The following is a 22934-nucleotide window of genomic DNA, read 5'->3' on the forward strand; positions in this document are numbered from 1 at the left end:
TAAGATACTGTAAAAGAAAAAGGAAAAAAGCAGCTATATAATGTAGTTTTAACTTTAGTTAACTGTAGAATCCTGTGAAAGCAATCAAAAAAACAGTTATAGAAGATAATTTTAGTGACAGTAAGAGAATGCTCGATGGTGTTTTAAGCCCACAACGTCTCCTTCGAGGCAGCGCTGCGACCGTTGACTTCAAGGCACAGAAACCCTAACCCTAACTCTAATCCTACATAACCATAACCATAACCATAACCATAACCATAGCCTAATCCTAGTGCCTTCCAGGCAGCGCTGTGACCGTTGACTTCAAGGCACCTAACCATAACCATAACCATTGGCTTATCCTAGTGCTTTCCAGGCAGCGCTGCCTGGAAGGGGACGTTGGGGGCTTAAAACACCGATAAACTAAGAGAAAGATTCCAGATCGGCCCATCTGAGCTTTCATTTTCTCAAAGGCAGAGCAGGATACCCAGGGCTCGGTTTACACCTATCACCATTTCTAGCCACTGGGGGACCATAGGCAGGCTGGGGGAACGCATATTAATGTTAAAAAACCTCATAAAGTGAAATTTTCATGCCATGGGACCTTTAAGAAAGTTAACTTTGAAAGACACCCTCCCTTTTGTTACAATGAAACAACAATTTCTGTCTCTGTGAGAGTTTAGTGGTGTACTAAACGTGATATTCGTATTTAAGGCTCATATTGTTCACCACTGCACCAGGAACTTTGAGCCAAAAAATCAAAGCAAAAGTATCAAGGTAGCAATGAAGCGGGAAAACTGTTTTGATGAGAACTTTTTTTCCATAAAAGAAACAACTGCTGCTAGGTTTGTGTGCAATATTAACACTGCCTCGAGGCTCAACAAGCTCTTGTCAAAGAAACTGCTGCTGGAGCCGAAAGCATCAATGAAGGTGATTGTGATGGTGCTTGTAATGCTCATAGACAAGTGCAGGAATAGGTTAAAAAGATGATATCAAATGATGATAAAGAATGAAGATTAAAGCCTGGTGAGTGACAATCAAATCAGCTCCGGTGCTCAACCCTTGCTACTTGCATGCTTCTGAGCTGCTACTTACAGGGTACAAATATGCATAAAAAGGATCAGGTTTGGTATTAAATGCGGCTTATGCCAACTTTTGTCCATCCCTGAGTTTCATGATCACATATGAAATGTGGCTCAATATTGTTATGCATTTTCTTGACACTGAAGATCTAACTTCTTGCAGACACACAGCGGTGTTATCGTCATCCATCAGCAAGAACAGGTTTCAAAACTACTTCACAGTGACGACAAAAAAAGTGATACAGTCAACGATTATATGAAACCCCCTTTCTGATTATTCATAAGATGCACCATGCTTCCAGCCTAGATGCTTACTGAGAGTACCTGAAAGGACTTGTGATTATGGCTATGATGGTAGCACAAAAGGAACAATACAAGTAGTGCAGAGTACCCTGGCAGCATAACAACAGTAAAGAATATTCTACGTTATCACATCTTTTATAGAACAGTCATCACCACATAAGTGCTCTCCAAGTTTGTGGAAATCAATTCAGAAATACTGCAAAACAGCAACCTACAAAGCACAACTGGTGCACTTTCTTGCTCATTGCTTAGAGAAAACGTTGTTCTGTATAAGAGACTTTTCTATCTACAACAAGATTTGTTTTTTTCACCAGGACATAAATCAAACCGAAAAACTGGTTTGTTACAGTATGGCCCCTTTGTATCAACATTGTGTTAAATACCTTGTGTTTGACACAGGGAATACCGCAACTGATTTTATCGTGACTTGTACTTGTACTAAGGTTTCTTTGAAGAAACAGCGGTTCAAATCGTTTAATCTTGGCAAAGACACTAAACATTTACCCTGTATAACAACATTTTTGGTACATACAGTGGGGGGCTTTGCCGTGCTAACTTACACAATCAAAGAAAACAAACAGGAGCTGCTGCTTTGCCTGTGGCTGGTTTTCGAGCAGAACTTAAAAAAGAAAACCTAGGGAGCAGGAAGGCAGCGTTACACTTTCTTTCCCACACAGTGAGGTTCTTAGATGGTTTACACTGCTATGCAAACAAGGAAATTTGCTCATTACAATAAATTCAGTGAGACATTATGAATAAAACTGAATAACACTGTTTGTCTCCTGAGGAGTAAAGGTGACAGTTATATAGAAAAAATAGATTCTTTATTTAACATAATTATTTAGATCTCCACCTCTCAGTCATCATGCCATGCCAAATTTTTAAGCTGCACTTATCAATATTTGTTACAGTAACAATGGATCAAATTAATACAGTATGTGTAATGTAAAAGAGGCTTGTAGTGACGAACCTTCACAGAATTACCACCCAATTTTGCATTGCATGTCAGCTTTAGGGAGGCTTTCAGTGTATTTTGGATCAAAGTCCACTCTCGTCGACCTTGTTTCCAGCTGTAGTAGGCAGCTGTTTGGAACAACAACAAAAAAAAACTCTGTAACCCACTGTACACTACCTGCCCAGCACCAAAGGGCAGATGGTCAAAGTGAGAGACTAGCTGGTGAACATAAAGGAGAAAAAGAAGAAAGAAAATGTCAGATTATTATTTCAGGAGTTGGTGGACACTTAAAACAGAGCTAAAATGAGAGTGAATATTGGACTTTGGACATATCGGACATTCGCGTAGCCCATGTCTTCATGTTCGCTGGATGTGTAAATAGGCAGGTGTTTGCTCATACGTTTTAACAACTTTATAGGGTCACAATATGTGTTGTGTTTTCAGATTTCTCTACTGCCCTACGCAAGTGGCTAAAAAATAAAAAAATGCAGCTATAAACAAAGCTTCTAACTAACCCAACAACAGTCTTTACATTCAGTCTTTGGTCTGACTTGATATCTTCGGTCAAAGTCTCTGGAACAATCCATAAACATGGTGAAGCTGCCCCTTAAGGTTTCTTGTAAGTGTCATCTTAAAATAAAATAAATGAAAGAGCCCTTTGGCAATGTTTCATATTTTACCACCTCCTTTTTACCACCACATTTAGCCTTTTATTTGACTGACTATTAATCCATATAAGTAATTTCATAATTCCATCACATCAGGTCTTCGATTTTTGTGTGCCTTACAGTTATATATTATAAAGTGGTTCTTGTTTATTTAAGACTAATGTAAATTACAAGTCTAAGTACAAATTGCTGTACCGTGTTATTATAAATAACTAATCTGATTGCTTTGGATCAGTAAATTATCAGTTTAGTTTTATGATGGTTTCATGTGTGGTTTTCGCCGCTGTTGGTTCCCAGAGTCTCATTATTATGTAGCCTAAAGCATATCTGATACACCACGGACCACTCTGCATCCAGCCAACTGGCCACTCAACTGTTCCAGACAGCTGTTCCACATTTAAACCATGAGAATTAAGAAGAAGAAAAAACTACACTATGTAAAGATGTCAGTAATGTCTTAGCACTGCCTATTCTCAATACATTTTGTGGCAGAGTGAACTTTTCCCTCCCTCCCTCTTTTAATTTTAATTGTCTGGCTGTGCTGCACATCCTGGAGAAAGTTTATAGTAAACGCCACACTTGGGGCTAAAAGATCAGTTTCTTGCTATACTTAATGACTCGGGAGAGCTTTTTGAACTATCCATCATGTAAGAAATGTGGTAGGGGCTGTCCGAAAGTACAAATCAGTTATGACTCATGAGTGTTGCAGGTTTTGTCCCACATGGGCAGTGCAGGAAAAGCAAAGAAAGGAGAGGCTGAAAATAAATCACTGCTGGAGGGCTACATATATCAAACTCTATAGTTCATTCAAAATGAGTTTTGTCCACTATATATATGTTGTGCATTTGGACTTTGACAGTAAGGTACAGTTTGAGAAATGTAATACATTACTTTCTACTCAGACAAGTGGCAGTTGTTGAACTATAACATAATGGAATTTCTTATGTGAAGAACTCAGGGCAAAAGCAAAAACATCAAGGTTGCCTTGTTTTGTATTTCCTAGAACGTCAGGTCAGCGTCTTTTGAAAGCTAAAAGTCACAGCTGAGATGGTGTTGATTCTGAATTGCAGGTGCAGGCATTCAATCTGCTTTTTGTTGTAATTCTCTGCCATCATATGACAGTTATCAACAGGTACAACAGCTTCCGGAAAGCTTAAAATCTGTCACACACCATAATTCAAAGGTTTATCAAGCCACCATCTTGTTGCAAGTGAATTCTTACACTTTATTCTTTTTTATTCAGCAAAATATAATTTATTTCTCCTCTGTGCGTGACATTGTCTTGTGTTTCAATTTTTCTTTTATATGAATGTGGCCCCCCCTGGAGTCTTTTTACCTTTTTATTTTCAGAGGCATCAGTACAGAAAGGAAGTCACTGCGCTGCAACCTCAAGACCAGGGGTGGGTGCCGATAAGAAGTTGTAGAAAGGTTTCAATGCTCTCTGTTTCACTTCTGTGAAGAAATGTTGATATTAATTGTTAATATATGTTTAGTTTAAGTCTAGAAAAGTAGTAGTTTTCCACCTAAAAATACTGATTTGCTGTCTTGGATCAGATTGTCAAAGAAAGAAATCACACCAGCCATTAATGCCAATTTGCTATGTAAAAATATGACAATGTACTGCAAGATATGGAGAAGCTGTTCTACATCAAGCTTCATAATAATTTCATTAATAAAATTACCTTACATGGTTTCCTCACGGATCTTATGTCCCGTAAACCCAGGCTGCAGGGGCACGTTTAAAAGAACTGCTCAGCATTTGTATTTGGGTGTTTGTTGTGATCGATTGGCACACTTCCCTGCAGGATGTCATCCATTATCATAATAGCCAACCAAATCCCTATTACAGAAAAATGACCATGCACTTAGAAAACAATAGCTTCCATTAGGCATGCATTACACAGGTTAATAAATTAGTCCCATAAACTGAGGTTGCGTGTAAAGCCAAATTCACCTAAACAAAATAATGTGAGAATATGCAATAAAACAGAAAAAAGCAATAAAGGTTTTTTGCTAAGGCATTATGGTTCAAGCTCCTTATTCACTCAGAACAGTCAAAATAAGGCAGCATATGCTTCAGTGGTTTTTGCCACATCGTTAGCATACAATTAAGACAACTGCAGTTTTAATGCTGGAGATCGTTTTACTATGCACTAACACACACTAACACAGGCCATTCTTCTTGGGTTTTCTATGCTTCACTTTTATAGATGCCAATAACAGTGGGAAGTAGTATACATATAAATCTACTGGGGAAACATGCTGTCCTGAGAAAAATGGTCTATTTGTCGTGTCACTTCATTCTCGCTATCAAAGCAAATTGCAGAAATTAGAAGGAATGTCTGAGGTATCCATTACTCAAAACAGCTCAGATGCTGTGATTGCCCAGTGCCTGATCTCTTTCATCTTGTTCATAATTCCTGAGGTTATTACGAGTTGAATATTAGGGGCTGCCAGTCTTCTTTCCCCTCTGCACAGTGCACTATCACTAAATGGAGGCATTGTAATTATAGCTTTCATGCATGGGAAGGTTCATTTTCTGAGGTAACTTGAAGGGCTCAGAAAAAAAAAAATACAAACTCAATGTTGTGACTGACAAGAGAAGGATGGAAAATGTCTTACTGTCACAAAACCAGAGTGTAAGTGTTGGTATTGATGGTATTATCACAGCTATTAACAGTAGAAGGAGCTTCAGTTATGCAAATTTGAGTTGTATTTGTGACAAGATGAACTTTTCACTCCCCCTCTTTTAATGCTGCTTGTCATGGAACATTGGTTGTTGACTCATTTCCAACACAGTGAAATGTCCCATGTAACCTCTGGAAACCAGCTCCTTGGCTCACTGTCACTGCCAGGCCTGCAAATAGAAATGTTTCCCAACTCCTACTCTCTCATACCACTGTGATAAGCAATTTATCTCCTCAGATACATAATAACCATAGATGGAAAGGCAACTCTCACAGCACCCAGAATGAATTCATGGAGGTTCCAGACTCCTTTTCTGATTTAAACCAAAGGCAATAGTCTTAAGCTTGTTTTGGTGTAAAAACTGAAGCAAACCGTCCACAGGAGTACACAGCCACTCACACTATTTAATTTCAATGGAGCAGCTCCAGACAGTGCATCTTGATAACATCACAGACTACAATCTTGGCTCTGTGGTCTGTGAGATAAGATAAGATAAGATATCATGAAACTATATTGATCCTCTTGGGGGGAAATAATAATAATAATAATAATAATAATAATAATAATAATAATAATAATAATAAAAAAGAATTCAGTGGGAGAGAGTGTTATATAGAATTCAGAGGAAAAGAATAGGATACTTTTTATACAGGCTATGAACTGAAAACTGGAAAATAAAACCAGCAATAAAGCAACAAATAAAAACGCTGAAACAACACCATGCAATTGTTACATGGGATAATATGTTGCTTGATTACTGGTTACAGTACCAATTTTAAATATAATTATGTAAAATCTTAAAATCTAAAAATCTTAAGCACATGCTGCTTGATTTAGTTTCTTTTGTTACTATGAAAAATTTTCAGGAAAGTTTTGTTAATGTTATGTTCATAACAAGCCATGCGTCATCTGCGATAATTCAGAGGAGCCATGCATGAAAACATGTCACGTCAGAGAAATGTATGTCATTTCCATGGTTACGGCTGGCGGTAGGCCTACTGTACAGTCTGTTTTATGTAGGTTAAGTCAAAAGGCTTAGAGCAGCATTATGCTATGGGCTACTTGCTCTAAAACAAACTTTTTGTATCCCTCTTTGTAAGGCTATAAGTGTGTGTGTGTGTGTGTGTGTGTGTGTGTGTGTGTGTGTGTGTGTGTGTGTGTGTGTGTCTGTGAGTGATAGAGCTTAAAAATATCACTCTAATTATAAGATTTACCAAAAGGGATAATTCAATGTCTTCATTGTATTTTGTGTTTCCTTTGTTTGTTTAGGCCTACATTTCATATCAAATTGAAATGATTACATAAAATGAATCGCCTTTGAATATTAGTTGTCTTTAAAGTATATTTTCAGAGTTTTCCTATGGGATAGGCCTACGCCTGCGTCACCATCAGTAAGCTACATTTCCATCAAATGCTCAGATTGTTCATTTCCTTAGTTACGGGGAATAAATAGGGCTTGGTTCTCCAGTCGATATCTTTAATTGCTCCTGGGTTGTATCAATACCTACCGGTTTTACTGCTCCATCACGAGCCACTGGGAACGGGTTGCCCGGGAAACGGCCGCATGGCAACAGGATCAGAGCCTGGGGGTTGTCTGCTTCTAGGTCTGCTCCCATTTTACATCGCATTTCCTCACTAGATGGTGTGCAAGCCACTGGAGAGAACACTTCCCCGCACAGTGGGCTCTACATCCAGCAAAACAAACCTGGGAAAATATACCGCGGACCATTTCTTTACGGGACTCCGAGGAGGAAAAGTGTGGAAATAAAGCGTCGTTCGCGTCAAGGTTTTCTTTTTTTTTAAGCTAACGTTAAACTCCTCGCTTCTTTTTTGTTGTTGTAACAAGAAGACTTGGGAAAGCGGCAACAAAATACAGCTGTGATGGACATAATGATTGCTGTGCAGGATGCTTGTGTCTCTGGTCAGTGGCTTACTGCGATAATTCTCAGCCTGTGCTGCTTTCTGCCGTCCTGTTTGCCCGCTGGACAAACTGTGGACAATTCCTCGGTTGAAAGTGTGGTCAGCAGACAAGGCGACACGGCTCTACTGAGGTAAAACAAGCTAACGTTAACACCAACTTCACTTTCTCCCGCTCACATTCACTCTCTGTCGGAGTTCTCCAAAGGTCTGGACCGCACACACTCCTTAACACCAGTTCATCGTTATAAAGACGTATGATAACTACTTTTTAAACGGGGTTATCGCCAAGCGCCTGTGATAAACACACAATAGGCCATTTTCCCTCCATCCCGTCCTTGTTTTCGCCTGACAGGGGGGCGGTCAGTGCAGCGGCCGCTATGCAGGACGCCGCTCATCTTGCGACCAGTGTATTAGCGGATGGTTAACTACAGTAATGGCAAAGTTTTCTCAACGTACTTTCCCTTTGTGCACACCAGCTAACAGAGATAATGTATTATTGTGTGGTGTGTTTGATTTTATAGCCGCTCGCAAGTGGGACGATATCGCTTGAATTAACCAAATTAGCGTGACGCTGCTTGTCGCTATATGATTACATTATGTTCGTTGATTCCCTGAGCTTTCAATGCTATATGAGGGCTAAATGAGGAGCTGAAGATACATAACAGAGCGCGACGTGCTATTTTCTGTAGTGCTGTCCTGTCAGTTTTGCCGAATGTACAGTGTGATGTAGCAGTTTTTAAAAGGAGGCTGGAGAGTGTATTTGTGGTCGATGTTTATCAGAATCGAGTTATGGCAATGACGCGCACCCTCCCCCAGCCTCCAGCCTCCCCCATCTTCCCTCCATCACGTACGCTGCGATGCCAGCTGCACAGGTAGCTGCCCATTAAGGACATAATCGACTGGGCATGGGCGTGGTTTGGACCCGTGCACTAAGGAGTTTGTATTTATAACATATTCTATTCCCAGCATATCATCAAAACATTGTTACAATAGCTTACAGCTTACATAACAATAGTACTTTTTATGCATACTTTTCAATATACCACTCTCGCAGTTTTCTTTCTAGGCTATAATTGCAAGCATCTCTGTGTCTGTTTTATTTCTTCAGAAAATGTAAAACTACACAAAACAGAAGAAAAAAAATGCAAATCGTTGGAGGGCTCTGATATCTTGTTCCACCAATATCAAATATCCGCTGTGATGGCTCTGAGGGGGCAGGCCTGCCCCATTTCAATATGAATTCTGTGGATGTTCTCTCTGAGAGATGCTTGGTGTGGACCTGAATACAGAGAAGCTAACTGTCTAAAGTTCCACTCAGCTTGGCTTTTAGTCATTGTTGTCTCATACTTGATTGCTGAAGAGCTGAATTGTTTCTGTGGCATAAGGTCATCATAAGTGGCTATATGGATATGAGGGTCTACTATGAGGGTGGTTTAAATGGGTTGGTGCTCATCCCAGAATTACCTTGGCAACAGCTTAGGGGCACTCACTATTTTTACCATGTTCCCTCCATGCCTAAAGGGGCGTCCTGTCAAAGAGACTTAAACCTCTGACTGTCTCTTTAGAGAGGGCGTCTAATTCCCTGGTGTCAATCTGGGTTGGCTGTGATCAGTGGCAGAAGCTTTGCCTGAATCCTGATGATTTATTGGACCAGAGATTATCCCTGTGCTATGAATCAGCTCAATAAACAAGTTGCCTCCCACCCCCTGAATAAGGCAACACTCTCCACAAGCAGGTCATTGCCTCAGTAAATGCCATCTTGAATAGATCAAACATTTTAAAGATGTTTTGATTGCCAGGTTATGCAGTTAATTAATGAGTTATTCAGCACTCACTGTAACCATTTATTGGCTTTTTTCACTCACGTGACTAGCCACCACTGTGAAGTTATCACTTTGCTACGCTCGCACCTTTTGACCTAATTCAAGTCAATTCAATTCAATTTTATTTATAGTGTCAAATAATAACAAGAGTTATCTCAGATAAAGTAGGTCTAGACCACACTCTATAATTTACAAAGACCCAACAATTCCAGTAATTCCCCCAAGAGCAAGCATTTAGTGCGACTGGCGAGGAAAAACTTCCTTTTAGGGAGAAACCTCGGACAGACCCAGGCTGTTGGTGGGCGGTGTCTGACGGTGCCGGTTGGGGGTATGATGAACAGTGGCAATAATAGTCTCAATAAACCATTAATAGAGATTGTAAACCTCTTAAACTGCTCTAATTGTCTCTCTGGATTGCATCTAGTTCCAAAACAATGTCATTACCAAAGTGATGATAAAGACCTACTTGGTACAGTCATTTTCTAAAACCATGAGGAATCATGGCTCTGTCTTTTTTCCTTCTTTCTTTTTTTTCCCACTGGTCTTGAAAGCCAGGCATCAAAGCATGAACCATTTTTTTTAGGAACTCAGTGCAGAAAACAGTGCCTGTTTGTTAAGTTTCTCTATTGTCAAGACCCCAGACTATTAGAGGCCAATTTTGCTGTGCCCTAAAGCTGATTGCCGGCTAAAAAATGTGCGCATTTTCAAATACTGACATACCCAGAAGCATGCAATTAGTCACTGCCTCTGGATTATGGAGTAGCTCCCGAGAGGTGCGTCCGCTGTCATATGTTCATTTCCCCCACCTCTTTAATTCTTAGCACTGCATTACTGCTGCCCTGATTCATGTTGGACAGTGGGTCCACATCAATTAAATGATTTGAGCTTCTTGAAGATGAGGAATGGTCCGCATGTGTATCATCACCCTTTTAATCTTTTTTGATTACTTAAAAGCTCAGCCACTTTCAGCCTCTAACAAAGGCCCTTAATTTGAAATGAGTCATGCTGCTGCTTCCACAGTGTCTTACATGAGTGCATTCAAGTTATGCGCTGTATGCTGCATTTTGTTACATAATGGAATTCTATGAGCTTCCATATAGCACATTGTTTTGGAGGAGCTACACACCCTTTGTTCCCAATCCTTTTGCAGGTTTCCTGTCATTGGATTCAGTTGAATAAACATTGACTCAGCCCAGTGAATGACTCATCTGGCTATGAATTAGGATACAAACAGTGTCAGTAGCTAAGTTTCCATCCACTTGTCAATCGAATTATCTGAAGTTCGGTAAAAAAAACTCATGAGAATAAAGACGGTGAAAGTGTGTTTCCATCCAATGGCTTTAAAGCGAATAAAAACCTGTGCGTAATGACGTCACATGTAGGGCTGGGCAATATATCAATATTATATCGATATCGTGATATGACACTAAATATCGTCTTAGATTTTGGATATCGTAATATCGTGAATGACATAAGTGTTGTCTTTAACTGGTTTTAAAGGCTGCATTACAGTAAAGTGATGTACTTTTCTGAACTTACCAGACTGTTCTAGCTGTTCTATTATTTGCCTTTTTCCCACTTAGACATGTCCACATTACTGATGATTATTTATCTAAAAAGTTTGAAGATATTTTGTGAAAGCACCAATTGTCAACCCTAGAATATTGCCGCAATATTGATATCGAGGTATTTGCTGAAGAATATCGTGATATCTGATTTTCTCCATATCGCCAAGCCCTAGTTACATATAGGGCTGGGAAAAAAATCGATTTGATTTAAAAATTGAGTTGGTAAGTCAAATCGATTCATATTTTCAAAAAATTGATTGTTTTTCTCCCCCTCTTCAGTATAGCGTACATACATTTTGCATTCGCCAAATCTTCCTTCAGGGTTTCCGTAGCACGCTCCCTGCGGCGCAGCCCTCCTCAACACTATCAACACATTGCTATGATGATGCAGATGCACGTAAATGCCCGACAACAATGGAGGCGGCCTGTGGTGTGGGTACGAGAGCGCTCCAAACATTTCTGGAAGATTGTGGTTTAGAGACACTTCATAGAAACTCTTTGGTTGAAGCATTTTCGTATGTGACCTGTTGTGTAATTTTACTGGCCCGTCCCTTGACCCAGATAAGCTATGGCCGTCCAGTTCCAACCGAGAAGCGTATAGTCATTGCGCTCCACAAACTGGCTAAATGCGCAGAGTACAGAGTGGTAGTCGAAACGTTTGGGTCAGCAAGACCATAGTGTGCAGTGCCATACGACTGAGGATGATGCAAAGGTATGTACCTACCTGGAGTGGATGAGGCGCATGAGATCTCGCTGCGTGACGCATACCTGCCAACCCTCGTGTTTTTCCCAGGTTTTTCCCGCTTTTTAGCCCTATCTCCCGGACCCCTCCCAGGAAACGCCCGTAATTTGCATGGCCTAAACTCCTTTATAAATAATCGGACCAATGTTTGTCTAATATTGACCAGTTGCCAGATCTTGTAAGAAACACATCCTATTCACACAATCCACACACCATATACAATTTTCAATCCGTTTGTCACCTCAACCTGGCAACCTATAACCCAGTTGCGCAGTTGATCTCTGCGCAAGCTTCGCAGAAAGTTCAGACCCAAAATCGAGCCGATAAAAATGGCAGGTGAAGGCGGTGTTCCCGCAAAGAAATCAAAATATAGCTGTACATTTCAGTGTTGGCAGGTATGGCGTAACTATAGAGCGCACCTTGTGCCACAGGTGTATGGTGCAATAGACGGGACTCACGTCCCGATTAGACCCCCTGCTGAAGGCTGCAGGGATTTTGTCAATAGAAAGGGCTGGCTATCAATCGTATTCCTTCAGTCTGTAGTAGACGATTGTTGCATCACAAGGGACATTTGGGTTGGTGCTCCCGGCAGTGCGCATTGGGCGTGTGGTCTTCACCACTTCTGATCCGGACAGGTGCGTCTGTTTAACCATAAAATGACCTAAAACTTAATCGCAATTCATTATTTATTCGGCAATACGGCGTTAATCACATAAGCTGTATATATCGATCAAGAGAAAATCCGATGATCCCGAACGTATAGCCTAAACTTTGAATTGATATCCATGAAATTCAATCGAATTTTACTGTTTCCATAAGGCATTTTTTATTCGGTATCACTTAATTTGCATAAAAACGTGTGGATGGAAACATACAGCCTTTTCCACATGGATAAGCAGCTGTAATCAACAGCAAAGAGTGAGTGCCTGTGAATTTAGTCCGGGCAAACTGAAATCTTAAGCTTTGTTCATACTTTGGTCCTCCGTGGCACGGCCCTCCGTAGATGACGTAAGAGATGTTTATGCTTAACTCATTGTTTGTTGCAGTATTCTCCGAAACACGTTCATCTCCAAATCGAAATGACTATCTGCCTGTAACTGTTAAGAAACACTCCTTCCATTAGGCCTTTGACGAAGTGATCTCTCATGTTTTCCCACATTCTCCAGCAAAATCCTTTTTCTTTTCCCAGTGTGGTGTCCCTCTCTGACCACATATTTAAGGCTGTTTGACTTCCTGTGGTCTGTACATGATGAATCATATAGATATTTGTACTGTAGTGATGTAAACTGAAAGCACAGCGGCGACCACGCGCAGCGACAACCTGCGGAGCCTTCACGCTGGAAACAACATAAACCTAGCTTAAAGCATTGGCTGCTCCCATACACTTGTAATTTGCACTACTATTCTTAAAGTATGTCTGTCCTTTTATCTCGATATTTTCTATTTTCCCAATAAAATATGTATATTAGGGTGAGCGCTAGACAAAAAGTGGCCTGATTGGGCTGTAAAAGCTACATTTAACATGTTTTAAAGGCAGAAAATATGAACCAAGGAAATAAATGGAAGTGAGGCTGTACACCAAGAATAAGACAATGATCCAAGCTTATTTTTGTCATTTAGTTTGACAGTTGGCCCCCAGCCACAGAGTCAGGCCTGCACCACAGGCCATAGTCTCTGTAATGGTGCAAAATTGACCTGTCACTAGTTTGAAAGTCTGGTATTCGTATAAATCTAAAATCATTGCCTGGTGTCAACAGACCAGTTGATGGAAATCTTTTCTGGCTGTACATGATTGTACTGGAGCTGCGTTTTCCAGCCTTATCCAGGACAAAAACAGTGCCATGTATCATTTTCCTCAACTGTGTCATTATTATGGCTCTGAAAGGTCTTGACATTTACTATAAGCACTTGTGCCAAAGACAACATCTAGTTTAAATGGCTTGGCGTTCCCACACCAAAGCAGATGCTGGTAAGACGGAATGGAGGAATATTAACTGACTGTTCAAACTCCAAGACACAATTTAAAGAAGGAATTGTTGACTATCTCCTTAACACAGACAATAACCATGGCTGAGAAGCACCCTCTCCACTTTCTGCATTTCATAATTTTTTTTAATTAGGCCTCAGCCAGTTCTGTTTAAAAGTATAAGCAAGGCTACTTCATCTCCAACAGCTTGGTTGGAGATATAGTGTGCACATCGGTTAGCTGCCAAACATCTGCAGTTCCATGCACTCATTTGGGGAAAAACCTGGTTTCTGACACATCTGTGGGCACACATGAGTCCGTCACTGTTAATTAAATGCCAAAATCCCCTTGCCTGCTTGTTTGCTGCACCACATGTTCAATGCGATCAGTGTTGCTGTCAGCACAATGTTGCTTTCTTTCACAGTCCTTATGCTCATCATGGTCCCCGTATCTCAAGGATCAAGTGTTAGGCAAGTAATTTGACCTAATTTTTTGGCTATTCAATAGACAATATCATGATGCAAAAACCATGGACATGGGGGAGGGGCTGTTGTTAGAGAGGGGCTCCCAAATGGAGTCATCCAGGCACAGATATAACTAACGGCAAGAAACTCATACTGTCTTATGTCAAAAAATGTGACCTTTACTTCTAAACTGTAGAAAGCAGACATATTGTGGGTCCATGTCCTGTTGCCTAAGGGAAGCTGGCTATACTAAAGTATTCCCCAGATTAATTACTCTGGCATATACTGTATTTGCAATAGATGTGTTTTAGTAAATGGAAATTTGCCAATAAAGTGACATGCTACAGCAGTGGCTAAAAAGGCTTTCATAGCAGCTGCCTTTAAGACCTCCAGTTAACCTCCTCCACAGCATCCACTTGAAACTCAGAGACTGTCATGACTTGTTTTAAAATGTTTGATTCAGCTTGTTGCTGAAAGCAGCCTAATCTCTCAAATGAGATCTCAAATATGCATGTGTTCCTTTTTCAGTCTTTTCTGTCAAGTGATATATATATATATATCAATGATGGAATATATATATTCAATCATTATAAAACGACACTACTCATGAGATAAATCAAATGCTTGTTATGATTTACAAATGAGCCTGGGTTTGACATTCAGATTAAGGTGCACTCATCTCTTTTTAAAATACATAAACAGAAAATCCAAACTAGTGTTTTTTTCTGGCTACCTAAATAACGCATTCTAGGATGCTTTTTATTTATATGCCAGGATTTGTGGCCTCATGTTGTAACTGTGCAATAGGGCTAACATACATACATTAGAGCCAAATTTGCACACTGTAAACCATTTCCAAATGGATTACATTTATAATCTTAATTTGTCAGGCAAGTCGATCCATTGTACCTTCTAAAAATTAAGCATTTCTATTTCTAATATATTTCAATTAGCACTAAAGTGATTGAGTGCCCCGGTAAATTAAAGCCTAAATGGAAATGCTTTCCCAAGGTAAATCCTTTGAGGAAAATAGATGCAATGCTAGGTTTTAAAGCATCTTTCTAATATTTGTATAATCACTACAATTATATGGGATAGGGAAAATGATTTGGGATGGAAAATGGAGCCTTTACCCGTACCCTGCTGTGAGCATCCACGTAATTGCAATAATTCCACACTAAAATCTCAGAGGAGTGTTTGTGTTTTGTGAGAAAGCTGTAAGCCTTAAAATTAAACTTGACAGAGAGTGACTGGAGAGGCAATAACAGGTTATCTTTTGGGCAATTTTAAAGTGAAGTTACTTAAAACTGATTTTTTCAGAACATGTGAATGAAAGTTTGGCTCGGAAACAGTTTACTATTTAAATTAAGCATTGTGCCGTGATTTGTCCACTTATTATTTACAAATGTAATCACTACAACAGTGTGGATACTTTCAGTCAAGTGTTGAGTGTGTGTGTGAGTCTTTAACAGACTGCTTAATAAGCAGATAGTCAACATTGATTTTCATTATAGAGATGCACCGATTGACCGGCTGCTGACCGGAATTGTCTGATTTTCATGTGATCGGCAATGACCGGCGACCGGCCGGTCAGTCTGACGTATGCCGATTTTATGCCGGTCAAATGCTGTAAATAAATATCATTGTAAAGGCTACCATACACAATGCATAGGAATTATATGTAGGCTAGCAAATAATAACAATAAACCCACTAGCGGTGTGAAGCTCGTGTCCGCGCTATTCTCCGACATGCGCTCTAACAATCACTGCTTATAGACGGCCTTTTGTACAAATGCACTCGGGCATTTTCATACAGAAGTTTAGTTTGCTAATAGTTGGATATTGGATGTGAAAAGAAGGAAATGGTTCTTCCATAATATTGCACTTTAGATTTAATTTAGGAGTAATTTACGGTATATAGTTCTATTTTATAGGGATTGATTATCTGTTAAAAAAAATTTCTATGTCCTATGCGAAATGTCAAATGTTCTATTAAAGAAGAGATAGAAAATAAATATTTGCGTGTGCTGTAAAGTGGTTAGAAAAAATGGAATCGGCTAAAATCGGTATCGGCAGGTCAAACTCGATGATAAATCGGAATCAGCCTAGAAAATTGTAATCGGTGCATCTCTAATTTTCAATGGGCTGTATTACAAATAACACGGTTTTATATATTGCCTTTTTGTTTAGAAGATTAAGCTACTCTCTCTGACAGCCATTCCAGAGTAAATTTCTTATTACCAGCTCTTTTGTTGTTGCACAGCGTACAGCCTTGTTTGCTCTAAAATCATATGCCAAGACTTCCGGTCTTTCATCACAGAGAGCTGAAACGATTCCTCAGAGCCCCTTCAATTAAAATCCTTAATCAATCAGTTAGCATCTCCTTGCGTTTCATGATAATTAGTTGTGCTACTCTGACAACATTGCGTAATCTCATCTGGGCCTCCTCAGTTGAGCCTAGTATACCAAGTCTTATTATACCTCTCATGTCAGCAGGTTATAATTTTTTTTGCTGACATCAGAGTTTGAAGCCTGTGTGATGTTGAAGCTTTGAAACAAATAGTGCAGGCGTATGGGTGGTATACTTTACTTAGTATGCTGAGCATGAGAAACACCTCAACCTTTAGTAAGCTTCTGGGAAACGTGAAATTTCCTGCTCGGAATCTCTGCAGGAGGCATAGCCTCATCATAGGAATATATCCCCCCTCATTCAGCTCTGTTTAGTTTAGAAGGTGAACCTGTCATGCAATTTTGATTGACCAAAATCTCCATATATATTTCATCGAGACAATGTGTTGCTGAATGTTTTAAGCCTATTTCCAAAGAGTGTTACTATACAGAAGTGAGACTGTATCGTTATCATGGGAGATATTCCCTTAGGATAGAGTGGTTGATGTCATTATCTTCAATGCAAGATCTTATGTGTGATCATGGTTTGAGGCTGCAGAGACTACAGGTAAACATTAGTTTGATCCCAAAGGAGTAATAAATCAGAAGTGTTGACACTGTCTTAGCCAGGCCCTTCTGTGAGTTAAAACAATCCAAAGGGATTTCAGCTCTTGTAGAGGGTATTTCAATGAAATTCAACATTAGTCTTGTTTCTTGGTTTTACACTAGAAACATGCATTCCTCTCTGAGGAACCATGATTTCAGAGTTAGGAACAGTAAAGCTGGCTTGCATGCTGTCCACTACATGTTGAGCATGATATGTCCAACCTCACATAACCATCAAACTAGGGATGCACCGATTGTGAAATTCTGGACCGATACCTATGTTTAAATCTGGTAGATATATATAGTCTATATGCCCTATACTGATACCGATGTTTTGTTTTGTTTTTACCCTTTTGTGACAGGGAAACAGTGAAATCTTTATTATAAAATAAAAGTGATATCCCTTCATTACACTATCTTTGAATGAGCTGTAGGATACTCTTGTAGGGTACAGATTTGATCATTAGCAAATTATCAAATATTTTTATCAATATTAATAAAGTTATGAATATGGTTCTTAATAACTTCAAATCGACAAACAATCAAAACGGGGCACCACCCTGTAAGTCAGGGACCAATAATCAAACTGTGGAACAGTCTCATTTCTGTTAAAATCCTTTAAAAGGGTTCAAAGGAAGGGGTGATTTCAAGCACAGACCCGTCCAGCCAGCAGTTATTACAATAAGTACACAAATAATCACAAGCAACTGCTATTTAAGTATAATAAGATTTATTAACGTCACAATTATCAGTAGCCAATCAGCAATCCTTCAATAATAAACTTATATACCCTTTTACAATATCACAATAAAAAACAAAGCAAAACAAAACAGCATGGACACGTCTGTGTCTGTGTAGCGTGTGTGTGTGTGTGTGTGTGTGTGTGTGTGTGTGTGTGTGTGTGTGTGTGTGTGTGTGTGTGAGGGTGAGTGACAGTGGAGGGGGCGGTGTCACAATAAAATAAAAAACATCACAATAAAAAACAAAGCAAAACAAAAACAGCATGGACACGTCTGTGTCTGTGTAGCGTGTGTGTGTGTGTGTGTGTGTGTGTGTGTGTGTGTGTGTGTGTGAGGGTGAGTGACAGTGGAGGGGGCGGTGTCGAAATGTAGTCTAACACAAGACTACTAAAATGGCTACTCCGGTGAGCTGCACGTAACTATTTAGCCTCAAGAGGGCGATAGTGGTGCTGGGTGCACCAGGGGCTGAAGAAGCCGAAGGGCGGGGTTGCTAGGCAACGCTCACGTTTATGCTAATAAGTCAAGCGTTAGCTCTATACAAGCTACACGTGGTTAAGCTAGCAGCGTTAGCTCGGGAGCTACGTGGCTAGCTTGTATGTGTGTGTGTGTGAGTGTGTGTGTGAGAGTGAAAAGAGAGAGAGAGAGAGAGAAAAGGAGGGAAAACACGATTTATGGAAACAAACACTTAAAACCTTGATCTCTGGGGTAATGGGACTAACCGCTCTCTTCGTTTTACTCGAGATTCTAACTTAACCTGGCGTTATAGCAGAATCTGAGGTTTGTTTAACGGTAAAGAGCATTTATTCCCCGGCACACTCTACGAGCGTGCAGCTGACTCAGCTTGTACAGTAATTCCTCCTCGGCGGGAGTTATCAGCTACAGTTCAACACAACTTTCAACAATATCTGGATCAGTGATATTCTTCACAACAGCACATAGGACGCAGCGGTCCGATCACACATTAATGGTAAACAAAATAGCAATACCTTTTACTCATTAATAAACACCCTTGTTCTTAAATCTGCCCAGAACTATAAAAGCCTCTTACTTTTTGGTGTACAGTCGGTTGCTTATCCGGCGGACTTTCCGGTGAACAAAACTGAGTTAACTCTCGCCAGAGATTAACGACCTGTACCGTCCAGGGCAGTGGCGCGGAAACACGGTCCAGTCGACTTGCAAGAAAAACGCGTTGTCTCTTCTTCCTTGAGACGGGGCTGATTTACCCCTCTGCAGATTTGGTGTAATACGGGCTTCGTATTCACCAGGACCCTTTTGTATCACGAACAATACAAACGTCTCACTCGACCAGCGAATGATACGATGTTGATTCTCGAACAGCGCTGAACGATGTGTCTTCTTACGGCGAAGAAACCACGAAGAGCCCCGGGCAGTGACCTCCGGCTACTTTTATCTCCCCTCCGCCGCCTGCTGGCGGCGAGTGGTGCGTTCAAGGAGCCGCGGCCAATCAGAAATCCCGAACTCAACGAAGGTGTGAGAATTCGTCGTTGCAGTTCTCAAGCCCTCCACCAGTCTGCCATTTTCCTCATGTCTTGGAGGTACCATCTCCATTTTGGAGACTCCTTTGTTAGGAGTGAGGGGTCACAGGCTGGTGACTTCCCTACAGGCCGCTCTTTGGCCTCAGGGGAAGCTTCAGGCCTCACAGAATAGTCTTGATCATAACTGTTAGGTTCCAACAGAGCACAAATTCAATCATGCAAATCTTTCTGGTTGCTGTAGTTCCTCTGATTCAAAAAATATCAGCGTCTCTTATGAGTCACATTTCACTACTAAGGAATCTTTATAATTACCGTGTCAGTGTTTTCAACGGTCAATCCAGGAAATAATCTAAATTAAGAAAGAAGTATTGACTGTCATCTCTATTTTCTGCAAATCTGCAAAGAGACACCCAACCAGCAATTCAAAGCTCTAGCCCAGTTTTTAGCAGCAGAATTAACTACATTGCTCTTCTACTGGTATCTGAAACCCACGGAGTATGAACTTGGCAGCATTAAAAGCTATGCTACTAATTCAGAAGCTTTTGGATAGTATTTCTCTCTGGAGATATTTTAACTATCCTCTTTAACTCCATCAAACTTACATGCAAGCTTTACAGAACAACATGGAATTAACCTCTACTAGGTTCTAGGTGATGCCAGGCTCTGTTTCTCCTCCTTATTATACATAGCATTATGAAAGGGGGATTACAGCCCTGAGCTAATTAGCATCCAGCCCTTGGAGCTACAAATGAGATAATACAGTGTATGTAGCTACCATACCGCTGTCATGTTAAAATGTGAATGCCAATTGCTGGATTTAACACACCGTCTCATCTTACTGTATTTTAAGAGACACAGTCAGGTGCCACAATAGAACTCCCCTCAGTCATGCAATCAAGTTTTGAGTTCGTTCCTACAGTACTTACTGCAGTCTTTAAAACAGCCAGTGGTCTTATGTGGAAGTGTATAGGCCATATCTTTCTTCTGCAAACCTCAATCCAGGCACTGTCTTTGATGCCGACACAATGCCCCCGCTGCCTTCCTCTCTGTACTGTGTGAGTGTCACTTTCATTTAAAAATATTTACCCTCGATTTTGCCAGTGCAGTCGCTAATGGGTAGTCTTTTCTAAGCCTGGAGAGGATAATCCTGTCATCTTTGTTTTCATGGCCACCTCAGGGCCATTCAACAAGTTCAAAAGAAAAATCTGCAGTGCGGTGTTTGTGAGGTTCGTTTTTGCTGTTGTGCTCCATATCTGCCATCACGGGCAAGACTACATGTGGAAACAGGTGCTATGCTGGATGACTTCAGTGGCTCACTAAGGGAATATCTGAGCCAGATGCTTTATTATGTTGTGTTGATGCTGATGCCAGCGTAACACAACACAAAAGTGCAGGGGTGGGAGGTGTTTCTTGAAACAGTTGCACTCCTGGAAATTACTGCTTTCACAATGAATTTTGGCTCATTTTCCAATTTTTTGGTTAGATGTGTTGACATGTAAAACAACCACCTGATAATTTCCCATATTCTCCTTGACAGGCCAGTGTGGTCCTTCAACGATGATAAGGTTTATACTCTCTGTGGGAGCCACAGATTTTTCTGATTTCACTCAACAGTATTGGCTGGGTATTTTGTTCCTTGGGGATTCACCTTGATGGAGCGGCAATGTTTGATTTGATTGTAAGGACTGTGGGGGAAGATCATTTTGTGCATTCCTGTGATGAATATTTCCAGGTAGTGTAGTACAGATCATTGTAAGAAAGAAGCTCTAGAAACAGATGTGTTTAACATCGAAACAAAACCAAGGCTTCCTCGCTTGTCCCAACAACAAGAGCAGTGACGTTGACTGAAAGAAATTATAAGGTCTGAGCGGTGATATCAAGACTCATTAAGGTATTTTAATGACACACAAAGAGTGACAGTGCTTGATTAAAATTCGATGCAGAATAAACTGGTATACAAAAGTAAGACAGGTTTTTGCATGCGTAATAAATTAGCCTATGTCAGAAAAACTGAATCTGTAATAAACACATTCAGTTTAAGAGTGGAAATAAATTAGATGATGATGAAATACAACCTGCAGAGACGCTGTACAAGAGTTGCAAACACAATGTTGGAGGGAAGGGGGTGGTGCATCATAGCATGTTGTAGTTTAATAAGTCACATAAATTAGAGTCTAAAAATAAAGAGTCTAAGAGCTCTTGAAGGACCAAATGTGGTTCAACCCAAGGATGCCAATAAAGTCACTGCGCAAGAGAAAGGAGTTTGTACAATACATACAGCGTAGGGCTGGGCGATATAGACAACATGTTGTGTTAATCTTCTAAATGTGACCACGATATATTTTCCCATTTTGATCGATTTTTATTGATATTCATCACAATATAACAAGGGGAAACGCTATTCGACGGGGGTGAACACACTTGGACACAACACCAGCAACTGAAACGCTCACAATAGGAAATGGGCATGTCTGGCATCCAAGCTGAAAAGACAGATTCTGTCAGTTGTGTTATCGGTTAAATATGTCCAAAGTTTATCATCGTTATTGACCTGAATTTTATTGCAATCCCGTTTCAAGATTGTTTTATCGCCCAGCCCTAATACAGCGTAGTGTTTCCTCAAACTCGCCTAGATTTTAGAGATGCACTGATTGACCGGCTGGTGACCGGAATTGGCCGATTTTCACGTGGTCGGCCATGACCGGCGACCGGATGGTCAGTCTGACATATGCCTATTTTATGCAGGTCAAATGCTGTAAATAAATAACATTGTAAAGGCTGCCACACACAATGCATAGGCATTATATATAGGCTAGCAAATAATAACAATAAACCCACTATTAATTACATTATCTTAATGCAGTGTAACTACTGTAGCATGTAAATAATGTACATAAAATACAAACGTGAGCAAGGGTGTTCAACAATCGCCATTATATCGAATCAACAGCCACGTGCAACCTAACTAGCAGGTGAAGAACACAAACAACGAAATCACCAGCTAATAATGAACTGACAACATAAGTTATACCACTTACAGTTCTCACACGCCATCTCCACTGGCTAGTTATCCTCCGGACAGCGACAGTATCTTTTTCCTTTCTCTCCCTTTTCTGCAGGATGCCCGCTCGCGGTGCGAAGCGCGTGCCCGCGCTATTCTCCAACATGCTCTCTAACGATCACTGCTTATAGACAGCCTTTTGTACCAATGCACTCTAGTTGGATATAGGATGTGAAAAGAAAGAAATGGTTCTTCCATAACATTGCACTTCAGATGTGTGTGACTTTCCCACACCAGGAGGAATTTTATATAGTTCTATTTTATAGCTGTAGATTGATTATCTGTTCAAAAATGTTTTTATGTTCTATGCAAAATGTTCTATTAAAGAAAAGATAAAAAATAAATATTTGTGTGTGCTGTAAAGTGGTTAGAAAAAATGAAATCGGAATCGGCTAAAATCGGCAGGTCAAACTCAATGAAAAATCGGAAATCGGAATCGACCTAGAAAGTTGTAATCGGTGCATCTCTACTAGATATAATCAATT

General features: G+C 40.2%; 1 protein-coding gene and 1 long non-coding RNA gene across 3 annotated transcripts in view; one reads left to right on the forward strand and one right to left on the reverse strand.

Annotated features, from left to right (window-relative positions):
• Positions 1-4334: 4334 nt before the first annotated feature.
• On the reverse strand, positions 4335-8005 carry LOC114561402 (uncharacterized). Its single transcript, XR_003693355.1, has 3 exons — positions 7184-8005; positions 4670-4827; positions 4335-4439 (listed from the first exon to the last, which is right to left on the reverse strand). It is a non-coding gene; the product is annotated as an uncharacterized LOC114561402 (long non-coding RNA).
• negr1 (neuronal growth regulator 1) overlaps positions 7144-22934 on the forward strand; it is a 153112-nt gene continuing 137321 nt past the window's right edge. For both annotated transcript variants that reach the window (XM_028587407.1, XM_028587408.1), the window contains exon 1: positions 7144-7726. In XM_028587407.1, coding sequence (XP_028443208.1) covers positions 7557-7726 — 170 coding nt within the window. In that variant the 5' untranslated portion in view covers positions 7144-7556. The remainder of the gene's footprint in view (positions 7727-22934) is intronic.

Source organism: Perca flavescens, chromosome 9, assembly GCF_004354835.1.
Source record: "Perca flavescens isolate YP-PL-M2 chromosome 9, PFLA_1.0, whole genome shotgun sequence".
In the NCBI taxonomy this organism is placed as follows: domain Eukaryota; kingdom Metazoa; phylum Chordata; class Actinopteri; order Perciformes; family Percidae; genus Perca; species Perca flavescens.